The 14,010-nt window shown below is 43.3% G+C and overlaps 1 protein-coding gene and 1 long non-coding RNA gene across 2 annotated transcripts; both read right to left on the reverse strand.

Annotated features, from left to right (window-relative positions):
• Positions 1–1,266: 1,266 nt before the first annotated feature.
• On the reverse strand, positions 1,267–3,736 carry LOC111857952 (uncharacterized). The gene is made up of 2 exons (XM_072706898.1): positions 3,721–3,736; positions 1,267–2,831 (listed from the first exon to the last, which is right to left on the reverse strand). The coding sequence occupies exons 1-2, from the start codon at positions 3,734–3,736 to the stop codon at positions 1,366–1,368; spliced, it is 1,482 nt and encodes a 493-aa protein (XP_072562999.1). The 3' UTR covers positions 1,267–1,365.
• Positions 3,737–3,770: 34 nt separating this feature from the next.
• Positions 3,771–9,818, reverse strand: LOC111845185 (uncharacterized). The gene is made up of 3 exons (XR_011985303.1): positions 9,625–9,818; positions 8,884–8,958; positions 3,771–3,818 (listed from the first exon to the last, which is right to left on the reverse strand). It is a non-coding gene; the product is annotated as an uncharacterized lncRNA (long non-coding RNA).
• Between the last annotated feature and the right edge of the window lie 4,192 nt (positions 9,819–14,010).

Here is a 14,010-nt window from a genome sequence, read left to right on the forward strand (position 1 = left end):
TTGTTGTTGTTGTTGTTGACAAAATGATATGAAGTTTCTATGGCAGCAATTCCCCAATAGTCTGCTTGGCCCCCTCATTGCTGCATGCAGCTATATTTTCACATTATGTTTGATATAAAAACAGTATTGTAAAAACATCAAACACTATTACACATGTGCATTGAACATTTTATTTATTCACTATAAACACTCGTCAATGCACATAAATGTTACAATTCTAATGCTACTGTGAAGCCCATATCAAATAAAATAAAATATATGATAAGCTATCCAAAACACAAGTCATTGTAATAGTGAAACATTGTGTCCTGCCTCCATCTTTCGCTCCTCCCGTGTGCCACGCTGACGTCCGTTCTTGTGCCTAGCATACAGTAGCTGTTTTCCTAATAAATCCCTCATTCCCCAATTCTTCATCTCCCTGCTCCTGCTTCCCCAGTCCTATTGCAAGATAGAATGACCGGACTCGGAGAGAAGATTCTGCACGTCAGCAAGGCGGAATACACGGACCTCATGAACGAGGTCATTTATTGGCTGCAACAGCCCGAGGTCCAGGAGGACCCTACGGCTCTCGCCCTGGCTGCTCGTACCGGGGATATTTTGGAGAGCATGTCCCCATTCGAGGATGTGCACCTCACTGATGAGGTGCACGAGAATGTGCCGCAGCTGAGAAGAGGTGTGGTGGAGTCCACGATGCGGCGGGTAGCCACGGACAGTGTATTACCCTATGGTCCGCTGTCAGCTACCTGAGGTGCCCCAGACTCCCCTGGCATTAAAAGGGGCCAGGTCCATAAGGGATACCATCCCGCATGTCCCCAGGCTCGCTAAAAAGGCTCCACCCTCCGAGGTTCCAGTCCCGGGGGCGCACATCCCGGTCCCAGCAGTTCTCTCATTGTTTAGCTGTTTTCCTAATAAACATTGGGGAATGTTCCCTCATTCCCCAATTCTCTGTTTTCCTGCTCCTGCTTCCCTGGTCTTATTGCAAGACACATTATAAGCTTGTCTTTATGGCAGATGGCATTAAGAAAAAAAATGCCTCAGATTAGAGGGTCTGATCTGGTTTCTTTTCTGCTATGTTATCTGCCCCGTTGTGAAGAAGATTCTTTCTGAATATAAATAACTAAAGTCTTGTATTAATATTTACAAAAAAAGAGAAAGAAAATCAGCTCTCAGATTGGAGCTGCCCCCATTGTTCATGTAAAAGGGGCTCATAGAGCTGACTCACTCATGACTAACACCTCACTACTGTATTCTGCGTGAGAGAGACACACACACACAGTATGCAGAACTGATGGTTCATAACTGTTCTTCAAAACCTCCCTGATCCACATGCAGCATTTGAAGAGTCACCAAATCTTCAGAGAGTAGCTACAAACGTTTTTTGTAAGGACTATCCTTAAAACTGACTGGTTTTTGTGTGGCATCCAACCCTTCCTTCACTGCAGATAGCTCTGCCTGCCCTGCAGCTTTCGCAGCTTCCTTGGCTGCATGGTTGGTATCGACGCATGTTTCTCCAGCTTTGGCTGTTGCCCCTGTTGCCCCCACTGCTGCTGCTGCCCCTGTATCCCTAACTGCTACCCCTGCCGTTGTCCCAGCTATCTCTGTTACTCCTTCAACTGCTTCTACAACTGTTATATTTCTTGGATTAACTTCTGTTTTTTTTGATCTAATGCCCAGTATTGACTTTACTCCTGCAGTGAAAAGTCCACCTAATGCCACAAATGGTACAGCTGCTCCAACAGCGACTCCATGCAGGAGCCCCAGCAAAGATCCAACTGCTGCTCCTGCTACTCCTGATTTTAAAATCTTATTTCTGGCTTCTTTCCAAATTTCTGTCTTTCTCTCTTTTATTATTTTATATATCTCATGCTCTATAGCTTCTATGTTGTCTAGCTTCTGGGATTCAGTCATACTGTCCCTATTCCTTCTAACTCTACTTTTGGCTTCAGCAAAAAACTCTTTCATTCTGTCTTGTATTATTTTATTTACCTCATCCTGTATAGCTTCTGCAATGAGCTCAAGTGATTCATTTGTGTAACAACGACCTTCATTCCCTTTCACCATGTTGTCTATAGTTGTCAGCAGCTGTTTAATCTGAAAGCTGTTGCTTCTGTAATCTGATTCATGCAGGTTTCCTCCAGAACTTCTAGATCTTTCTGATCCTTGGCTTGGTTCATGATCAAATGTTGATGATCCTTGATATAACAGCCAGTTCTTCATTTCCTCCAGTGCCTGAGCAGCCTGTGATTCCCCAGCTTCTCTCTTCTTTATCGTCATTTTCCTTAGTTGTTCCAGGAGATCTTCAGACTGAGCATGTTTATCTTTTCTGTTCCACTGCTTAGAGTCAATGACATGGACTCGGCCTTCACACTTATCAACAAGTTCCTTCAGATCCTTGTTCATTCCTACAAACTCTTTAATGGTCTGGTTTTTTTTAAGCTCTTCACCATGTGTGAAGAGGACAACTGTGTGCTTCAGGGCTTCCTCCCCAAACCACTTCAGTATCATCTTCACTGACTCTTCATCCTCTTTGGTGTGTCTTCCCACTCTCAGCACTAAGATGAAGGCATGTGGACCAGGAGCACAGTGAGTGAGACAGGATATTATGGAATACTTCACATCTTTCTCATCCCTGTTTGGGTCAAAGATCCCTGGTGTGTCAGTTACTGTAATCTTCCTGCCATTAACGTTTCCTTCTTCTGTTTGACAATCTGTTGTTGCATCATATGGATTACATATAACTTTAAACTTCTCTTCCCCCAGGATAACATTTCCTGCGCTGCTCTTCCCAGATCCTGTTTTTCCCAAAAGCACAATTCTTACTTCAGCAGGTGCTTTGGGAGAGAAACACAATATCAGTTACCATGAATGTTATAGATTTGTCTCAGTTTGACTGAAGACTCATAACAATGTGCTAAGATCAAGCCTGTCAGCAGGAGACACCGTGAATGTGGTCATAATGAACATGAACATGCCATATTGCTGTGGAAATTCTCTAGCATGTCTTTAGCATATCTCAGGTTCAATTACTTTATGCTGTCAGCAGATGGCAGTGCAGAGCCACACAAAGCATAAGCACATGGGGAAGACACAGAGAGGTACTTATTTACAATAACTCCTTTCATCCCAAACACAGGTTTCCTCGTTCTGCTTAACCAATGAAAAACCTAATTTCTCTATTTGTTTTTAGCTGAACAGGTAGGTGCTCTAAGCAGAAGCTTGGTTAAAATAACTGCAATTAACAGCCAGGATTTGCTCTGCTGCTTTAAGGCAGTTAGTTAAGCAGGAATCAGGAAGTTATACCACCAGCAGTCAGACACACAGATACAGAGGAACAGGATGTGCTGCAACTACACACAGCAAAGGCCTATCTGTCTGTAAAAGTGTCCTTTACAGCCAGCAGAGCCCTTCAGAGTAAGACCCTCAGTCACACCTCCACCTCAGAGATTCATCAGCTGGTCTGAGTCCAGCTCAGAGGATGTCAGACTAGCTGATGTCCCAGTTACAGTATCTCTGATCATCAGTCTATGTGCTTCAGAGAGAGAAAGACCACAGCTGGGAGGCATATCAACGCAAATACATGCGCATTTGCGCCGTTACAATAATCGATTGCCACACGTATCGCTTTTAAAGGTTAATGCGTACTTGCGTACCAGTTATGTCAACCCCTGCCTATACAGACATTTGGAATAAGAGTGACTCAGCTGTAACAATATCAGCTACATCTCTCTCCCGTCATCACTGAGCTTTGTGGTGGATATAGAAGATCTTACCACTCATGTTGGGAGGTGATCCAATGCTGTTTGACCTGCTCCTCCGACCTGCATGTATTACAAATGAATGGAAGAAAAACAATCAGTTGCAATTTTGGGCACATTTGTCAGTTTGGCTCATTTTCTGACTGTGTGGAGGATATAGAATATCTAAGCCCTCATCATGAACTCTCAGGACCTGTGTCAGTGCTACATATCCAACCTCAAATTCCTTTGCATGTGTCATTAAGCACGATGACAACACAGCCTGTTTACTATAATCTCAGTACATCAGTCTCAGTCTACAAGGAGGACGACTGCTCTGTGACCCAGTTACACTGAGTTCTCTAATACAAAGATACAGTGACCTTGATAAATTACTGCATTTCTGTTTCTGTATTACAGAACATATCACTGCAGAATGAAACATGGGAACGCCTTCATAAACCAACCTGAATGTCATGCCCACACGGGTGGGACCAAGCACCTGCAGACAACTGTCAGCTAATTACTCCACTTCTTAAGCTAACGAGCCCAGAGGCTCAATGCGAAGTATTGTTGCCATTATTTCTAATGTCCCTTACCGAGCGATTCTCTGTCTTTTGTTTTCCCCGATTGCCCTACCTGCTGTGTCCTGCCCTGCTGTCCTGCCTGTCATGCCTGCTCCACTGACCTGCCTCCTCCTGTCTACCCCGCCTGCCTGCTCCGTCCTGCCCTGCTACCCCATCCACTTCATTCCCCCCTTCCCACCGTCGTCCTGTCCCATCTCTCCTCGTAGGACTGACTCTCTCGGACACCGACCTCTTGCCTGCCCTTTGACTACGATTTTGGATTTCCCCTTTGGCTGTGTTCATTCCCAGATTGTTTATTAAACCTGTTCGCTACCGCATTATGGGGTCTGCCTCCTCTGTCCTTGCCGAACGTCACACTGAATGATTCCTGAATGATTCCTGGTTTTATGCGGAGAGGTTAGCTGAGCTGAATCTGTTCAGCCTCAAACAGGGTTTATGCAGGAATCCTAGAGCTGAATTTACTACCTTTTACTACCTTGTTTACTACCTCCACAATATTTTTTACTACCAACAATCGGGCAGCGGCCTTTATTTTTTATTTTTGGGGGGGGGGGTTAAATCTTCATACCCATCATAAATATTAGGTAAATTAATGTTTAACTGTTTTTATTAAGTATTGTCATTAAATATTATTTGGGTTTTTTTGTAGTGTCAAGTTGAGTTTCCTTTCCTATCCTAACCATAACCCTAACCCCACCTAATAAAGTCAACTTGACCTTAAAACAATGACACTTGACAACAGCCATAAACATCAATAAAATTTTATGTGTGTCGTGACACACACTCTCATACACACAGTAGTCATACACAAAGTAGTGAATTATTTCATAACGAGGCAACTTGTAACAATAACTTACACTTTGGATTAAAAAACTGTCCAAAGAGTCCATGGAATGGTGATGGGTGGTAACCATTGGTATTTATTGGTTGATGCAACGTGAGATGAAAGTCTGAAAATGTCCCAAAATAAATCTTAAGAGAAAAGTTTAACAATTTTACCTGTATTGTTTATAAGTAATTTCTTAAAATGTGGCGCAATGCCGAATAAAATCATGTATGCAGTCTTATCTAGAGATAGCAATTTCGGCACCCAGGATCGATCCGTTCCGAAGACATCCGAAACTTCTGGTCTCGATACGGAGTTTACGAAATGTTTCGAAGCATCAGTCACGTGACCGCCGTGTCATTGTTCACGGCAAGAGAAAAAAACCTATTAAAAAATCGGTGCGTGTTTGGTGTTTGTGGCGTTGTTGGTTTGAGCGAGTAGTTTGGTGATTATTATTATTTGAAATCCAGTTGTATTAGTGAAACAGGTTAGCAGTAAGTGTGATTTAGGCATAAGTATAGTGAGGGACATATAGTTATAGTAGGTGTAATATCAAGGCCAAACAGACAAGGTACAAATACTGTACATATGGTGCGAGCAAAGTAGACATATACTGCAGCAGATTTATAAAGTACATAGTACACAAATGGATGTACAATCTTGAGGAGCAGAATGTGAAACTAAACGTGAATATTTAAACATGAGAATAATAATCATCTGCAAATAAATTATGTGCAGTTAGAACACAAGGCACCGGATTGTATTATAACAAGAGAGGATGCTTCCTGACGTATTATGGCTATGGATGGGGAGAGTAACGTCTGGAGAAAGTGTGATGTCGGTCATCAGTTGTCTGACGGCTTCGGGCAGCGATAATCCCCAGTAGCATTTTTAGCACAGCATGGTGGAATGAGCCGGTGGCTAAATATGCTCCATTATAGAGGCCACTGAAGTGGATGTGCAGACTTGTACATAATATTGCTAACATCCTCTTCTCTGCTTCTGATATTATAGTGCAAGAGACATTAATAATCTAACGTTTTTATGATTCGTACTAATTGAATTACGGCTGGCAAAAAGTCACACGCTAATTGCAGATATAGGATACCTAAGACAGAATATAAAAATAATCAAAAACAAATTATATTGTATTATGTCCATTTTTGACAGTTCGAGCTTCGTCACATTCGAAACTTGCCGGTATAGCACCGCAGGTTTTTATTCTGCCGTATTTGCTATAGCTGCAGTTCCAGTTTTTGCAAGCAGGCTGTGCACAACTAGTGTTTCAAAACTTTTCAAAACATTGTTTGTTTCCAATGTTTCGGAAATTGTTTTGATGATTCGAAATTGCCATCTCTAGTCTTATATCCTTGCCACATGCAAAACATTTAGCTATATCGGAGTAAGTGAACATGCTTCCGATCGAATAGTTCCCCAATACCCTCGTTCGAATTGTATGAATGATGGCTGGCTGCGGTGTTCAGGCACCAGAGAACTTTGATCAGCTCTGAGAGCCGACGTTGGTGACAGTAATATAGGTCTGCTGTCTGTCTGCTGCAGCCGCTGTGGTGCTAGTCGCACTAGTTTGCTGCTGAGGTGGTGTGATGGCAATGTTTGTGCTCATAGCTGACCTTATGTTTGCATTTGCCCCGGTCTGTATAGCATCACCAAACAACGAAATAGGTAACTGCTCCCCCCGCACGCGAATCCGCTGCCGATGACTGTGAGATTCTTGGTGAGATTTGATTGCGGTAACGCCGTTCCAAGTTAGATTTAGAGTTTTTTTTGCATATACTGCAGAATGCTTTCCGGTCATACCCCATGACCGGCTTAAGCCAGTCTTTAAATGACGAGTTATCAAGCCAACTTTTAGAAAACTTACATTTCCCCATTTCACCGCCAACTGGCTACTAGCCAATTTCAGAGGCTCTGCTGATACCAACACATTAGATCACCCTGGCTCAACTGAGGTAAAAGGCGGAGAAATGGCGTCAGCGTCACTCTGATAGGCTATTAATTCCGACTCAAGTCCTGCTAACACGTATGTTATATATTTTTTAATAAGATGAAGTTAAAACACATAGACAAATGGGAAACTCATAATATATTGAGGTGGATGATGAAAAATTTACTAGCAAGTCAAATTCCATGTACTACCTTTTAATACCTTTCAAGGGCCTTAATTTTGTCTGATTTCTTTTACTACCGAGCGGACACCCTGGAGATAGGGGAGGCATGATCCAGGTATATAAGATTCTAACAGGTCTGCATGCTGTTCAGCTAAATAGTTACTTCAGTATTAGTACAAATACAAGTACTCGTGGCCAAAGGTGGAAATTAGCATGAGAACATTTGAGAAAGCACTTCTTTATACAGGGTTCCTTTAAATCGTGAAAATAAGATTGTCACGTATGCCGAGGCACGGAGCGGGAATAGAGAACCAGGAGTCAAGGAGTCTGGGAAACATGGGGTTTAATTCGGAGTGAAGACAAGCAGGAACACAGAACAGGCAGAAAAGACTCAATGACCTTAATGGCCGGACTGGGGAAACATACTTTAACGTGGACTTAAATACACAAGACTAGATAACAACAACTACTGACAGCTAACAACACGGGGATTCCACACAGGGTAGATGAGGGGGCGTGGCACACGGGAGGACCGGACGAGCGGGGCATGACATAGATACAGTTTTAACAACTCTGAGCTATTAGTTAAGTTCTCCCCAAACGAGCTTGATGGGCCGAATGGCCTCCTCTCCTTTGTAAATTTCTTCTGTTCTTATGTTCAGATGCATTTAGGAGACCAATGATGTAATAAGTCCCCAATTATGTAATAATTACCAATTAATAAACAGGATGTGTTTAGCAGGACTGTAGAAAAAAACCCAGGTGTCACCTAAAGCTGACTCTGATGCCATTATCCCCTCTGTCACCGATTGCATCGTGACAATAATGTTACAAGTGACCACATGTTATGTTTATAAAATGTTGGCCAATTAATATTAAGTTGTAAACATAATGATGATGATGTTGCGGATATTTCCCTTCCACCCTGAAGCAACATTGTTTGAAATATGGATTCTATCCAGGACTGTCCAGCTTTGTGTCTGGATATTACTTCCTGGTGTATTAGTAATACTAAGGAGATCTCACCATTACAATTGTGTGATTGGGGGGGGGAGGGTGTTCACAATTTGTTGGGTAAAACCAAGTGGTTGGGGCGGTATTTTCGCACATTTCAATAAAATTGATATTTTTAGTCTTTGTTGGTTTTATGAATAAATTTGAATAAAATTGTGGTTTTATTTAGGATATTTTAGAACGGTGTATAGGGGATGTATTGCATTAAGGATGTTAATTGTTAGATTATTTGCTCCAAGGGGAGGGGTTAGAACAGGGGTCTCCAACTCCGGGAGAGTTACTATGCAGTCGGTTTTCAATCCTACCCGGCTTCTGATGAGCCACACCTGTTCTCGGGTAAATACCAGGAGCAGGTGTGGCTCATCAGAAGCCAGGTAGGATAGAAAACTTACTGGATAGTAGCTCTCCAGGACCGGAGTTGGAGACCCCTGGGTTAGAATCTATATAAGCCCTGAGGAGTGTGCTAAAGGGAGAGGTTGTTATGGATGCAGGGTCTGCCAAGATACAGCCTGTTTTAGGTGATTATTTTCTCTTTTTTTGTTAATACTTTGTATTTTTGCACTTCTGTGAGAGAACAGAATGAAAGTTTGTACCTTTTGGAGCTCCATGGCCTCCTCTGGTTTCTGAAGCCTCTGGCGTCTCAGCCATTCCTAACACCCTCCTTCTCTCTGTGAGACAAAGTGAGAATTTACAGTTTACAGGTGAATTTACATGTGACAGTTATAGATACTCATCAATGATAATGATAGACTATATGTGTGCTGTATTTTGTTTTACTAGGTGCCATATAGTTTGCGCTTAAGTCAGGGATTCTCTCTGTAGATAAAACACTAGATGATCTAAGTCCAAGAACTGCGTTTGTCCATTTAGAAAGAGCATCAGTGCAAAATGAAAACTACAATAAATTATTTTGGATTCAAGTGTCTGTTAACAGAAACAAAAAATCATAAATTTACAGAATTTAAATTCAAATTCAGATTACTTTATCTCTAAGGGGATAAATGACAGGAACACACAGACGTGAGGTAAGCATACAGGTAGACATAACACCAAGTTGCAAAATGCAAAAATATATCTTGAAATATGCTAATTGTCCAAATATGTTAAATGTACAAATGTGCAAAAACACCTCTAGTGTGCAAAATCAATGTAAATGTGCATTGTGCTTTATGTATTGGCTCCGAGGAGGAGATTCCTCTTCCCGCACAGAGAGGAGTTGTTATAGAGGCATTTAAATAGTACAGCAGCCTTTATGTGGATATTCTCACAAAAAAGTGTTTGTAATAAGAACCGTAGATGAGTGAACAGTAACTGAATTTGAAAACTCAGCTCACCTGAATGTGTGTCGCTGCTGCTTCTCCACACCTCTGTCTGAACAGCTCAGTCTTAGGCTGCGTTGCTGTGTGAAGCTCCGCGTTTCCTCTGTATGAAGTGACACTGATGTGCCCATTAGAGAGACATGAAAGTTTATACTTATATAATGATCTCAGCATTTGCACACAAAGTATAGATGTGTTATCTGGTTCTGCCAGTTATTCAGTAAAGGGAGAATAACTGCTGTTGACCTGTATTTATTAAAATCCCAGTTCGTTGCTATGAGTCTGACACACAGATGCTGTATGGACAGCTGTATGACAGGAGTCAATTAGCTGACATTTTTTTTCAAATGTCTGTTCATCTCATGGACTGTGTAATAAAGCTGCCGGCTGAGGACCTGACAGTCGCCTACAGGTGGCTGCCCTTCGCGGACAACTTACTCTACAAAGAGCAATCTGAGGGAGGCGTAAAGACAATTTCCCCACGGGGACAATAGCGAATCTATTATTATGTGATTTTGAAACATGAGTTTTCAAAAATTAAGTTAATTATGGCCATTTGCTGATGAAATCATGTGATTAGCTGCACTCAGGGACGGATTACGGACCGGGCCAGCGGGGCCGCTGCCCAGGGGCCCTTGGGGTGCAGGGGGCCCATGGGGCCCCTAGCCCAAAACAATTTGCAACGCTTATCAACAATATATTTTCGTTTGTCTATTTTAGAGGGCCTACATTCTTTGATCCTCTGCCTACAAGGGCCCCTGACCCTATAGGGCCTCTGATGGAAACATGGAGGGAGGGCGTTTGGCTGCCAAGGACCCTTGAATTGTGGTGGTTGTGGTGGTGGGGGGGGGGGGTCGGTGCTTTCAGGGGGCCCCCGGCCCTGCTATAGGAACTTTAAAGGGAAATGGGTGCATGGGAGCCTACTTTTAGAAGGCCCTCTTAGGCCCTCCTATTATGGTCCTGGCTTCTGGCTACCAGGGGGTCCTAGGGAGGTTGGGGGCTTTGGGGGCTTTTAGAGGGCCCTCTGATTATGAGGGCCCTACTAGGAGGCCCTAGGGAGGAGAGTGTAGTGTACCTTTAGAGGGCCATCTGATTACAAGGGCCCCTACCATGGGGCCCCTGGCTTCTGGGGGGAGGGGAGGGGGGCGTGTTAACAGCCTTACAGAAGGCCCTCTGACTAGGGAGCGGTAGCATGGTGGGATGGAGGCGGTTAACCTGCCCGCTGAGTGGCCCCCAGACCAGTGTAGCAGTGTAAGAGTTTGACCAGTGTAATCACTCCCAGGGCTGTAGTGGAGGCTAAACGCAAGTAAACACGGTTTACCCACCTCTGAAATTTCAGAATTAGAGTTTACCCACTTCTCAATTGATTTAAATGCACATCATAGTATAGTTTATGCACAAAATGTGATCACAGAATTCGTAGTTCACCCACCTCTTATTTTACCACTACACCCCTGATCACTCCTTTCTGTAAGGGGATATGGCACACAGGTGGATTCTGGCATGGTTCAGCTGGACACGGTGCCGCATGATGACGTAGCTACTAGCCATCCCAGACAATGCTAGCGTTTTTTTTTTTTTTTTTTTTTTTGAGGGGGGGCCTCGCGAACGTTTTGCCCAGGGGCCCACACAACCCATAATCCGTCCCTGACTGCACTGTATGAATTGTTACATTGACTGCACTTAAAGTTTTGCTAATTTTAAAAGTGCAGTAGAAAATGAGCTTAAACCATTTACAAACCTGTAATTTGTTTCTAATTCTTTTTGATATTTAGAAATCTTATTTTGTATGTACCTTTATATTTATATGCTTTTAAAATTAATCATTATTTATTTTTATAGTTCCAAAAGACATAAAAATTTCAGGGCTGAATTATTTTGTTGCTGGTCGGGGGGGGGGGGGTTGCCCAGGCGCAGTACAAGTTAGAACCACCACTGACTGTAATAACAGAACCATGTCCCATGTCAGGACACTAGGGGGCACTAAAGCATTGGGTGAGGGGAGGTACAGGAAAAGGAGAAGGTACAGAAGTAAAAGACTGAGTTTGAATGCATCTGTCGTTGTGGTCTGTTGGAAATTCTAAGATTCACAGCAAAATATTATACATGGAGTCAGAAGATTGGCAGCAGGAGCCCGTGAGCAAAAAACCAACATTAGTTATAAAGTCAGAGGAAATACAGGATCTGGCAATACTAGAGCCTTGCGAGCCACTGCTAAGTGAGGGAGCTGGCCAGCTTACAGATGCCTTTCCAGGAGTGGAAGGAAAGAAAATAACGTGAGAAGTGGAGAAGATATTTTCACTAGAACCTCCAGGAAGCTTTAATTTTGACAGGCCAAGCAGCTGGACTCAGTTGCTACGATGCTTTGAGCGATTTTGAGGAGGTTCAGGATTATCTGAAAAGACTGAGGAAAACCATTCAACTCGCTGCTGTACGTAACTGGGGAGAAAAGCAATGACACGCTGGTTTTGTCTGATGAACAGAATTAGTATGCAGAGATTACCAAAGCCCTGGCTGAACATTTTATTATTAAACACAATATAATATATGAGAGAGCAAATTTTAACAGCAGAAATCATCAGGCAGGTGAAACAGCAGAAAGTTTTATTATAAGATAGAATTAGCTGAGGGGGCAACAGCATATGCACTGTCAGCCCCTCGACATGGAGCATCGCCTCTTCTGGACGAAGTGAAGGCAGAGCTGCATTGGATGGAGGATATGGGAGTCATCTGACAAATCCAAGAGCCCACAGAGTGCTGTGCTGGGATGGAGGTCGTACCAAAGCCCAATGGAAATAATAATAACACTTTATTGATCCTCATGGGGAAATTCTCTTTCTGCCTACCCCATCTTTCTCTCCATGACCCACATGTAGGTGAGAGTAAGCTTGGCAGGGAAGGGCAGCCAACTGCAGTGGCACCATGGAGCTGGGAGTTAAGGGCCCACAGACATGTGACTTTTCTGCCAAAGCCAGACTTGATCGAGCAACCTTCCGATCTTCCGAGGCTTAGCCCGCTCTGCCACATATTAGGATCTGTGTGGACCTAACAAGACTCAATGGAAGTGTGCTCTGAGAGAGGCACATACTCCCAACTGTGGATGACACACTTGCAAAATTGGACGGGGCAGTAGCGTTCTCCAAACTGGATGACTCATCGGTATTTGGGCAGATACCCTCATATAAAGACTCTGAGCCCTTGATGACCTTCATTACACTCATTTGACAGGGTCTGTTTTAACAGACTGCCTTTTGGGATCTCCTCGGCAATTGAGCACTTCCAGTTGAGAATCTTGCAGATTGTTTCAGGCACATTAGGAGCAATCTGCAATACCGATGACATTTTTTTTATTTGGCAAAGACCAGGGGGAGCATGGGAGCTATGCAAAGTTCTCCAGAAGTTTGAGAATGCAGACCTCACTCTAAATGAACAATGTGAGTTCAGAGTGAATGATGTGAAGTTCCTGGGACATAAAGTAAGCGCTCCAGGGACTGAGGTGAACCCCGACAACATTAAAGCCATTATCAACATGCCGAAACCTCGGAATACTGAAGGAGTGAGACGCTTCATGGGGATGGTGAACTACGTTGGCAGGTTTTCTCCCTGCCTGCTCCCAGCCAGATGGAGAATACAGCCCAGTGATGTACATACAGTATCTATGTAGGAGTCTGACACCCAGTGAAACCCGATATGCACTGATCAAAAAAGAGGCCCTTGGTGTGACACGGGCATGTAAGTGAATGATCATATGTCTCTTGGGATTGGACTTCACGGTGCATACAGACCACAAGCTCCTGATCTACTTGATAGGTTCTCGACCACTTGATGACTTCCCTCCATAAATACTCAGACTCAGATTGAGGATTAAGAGATTCAAATACAGAATCATTCATGTTGCAGGATAACAACTGGTGGCAGCTGGTGTGTAATCACAAGCTCCACTTGGATCCGAAAACACAAGGGAGAGTGACACACTGAAAGGGAGTGTGAAGTCTATATTGATCACATCATGGAGCACATACCTGTGACAAAAACTAAACTAGGTCAGATTAGAGACATGCTGAATAAAGACAGAACTATGAGGCACTAAGACAGTTCACAGACAGAGGTTAGCCTATGCACAGGAAAGCAGTCCCAGGGAATCTCTTGCCTTACTGGTCGTTCAGAATGGACACACATGTAGCAAAGGATATCCTGCTAAAGGGAGATCAAATCCTTATTCTAGCACCCATGTGTAGAGAGATGCTTAAAAAAAAATCACCAGGGACACCAGGGCAAGACAAAGTGCATCACTAAGGAGCAACAGTCCATATGGTGACCTGGGCTGACCAGAGATATCGGAGAAATGGTGGAACAATGTGACTTAATCTGCCAGCATGCTGGTCAAGTAACAGAACCTCT

This window comes from Paramormyrops kingsleyae, chromosome 24 (assembly GCF_048594095.1).
Source record: "Paramormyrops kingsleyae isolate MSU_618 chromosome 24, PKINGS_0.4, whole genome shotgun sequence".
NCBI lineage: Eukaryota > Metazoa > Chordata > Actinopteri > Osteoglossiformes > Mormyridae > Paramormyrops > Paramormyrops kingsleyae.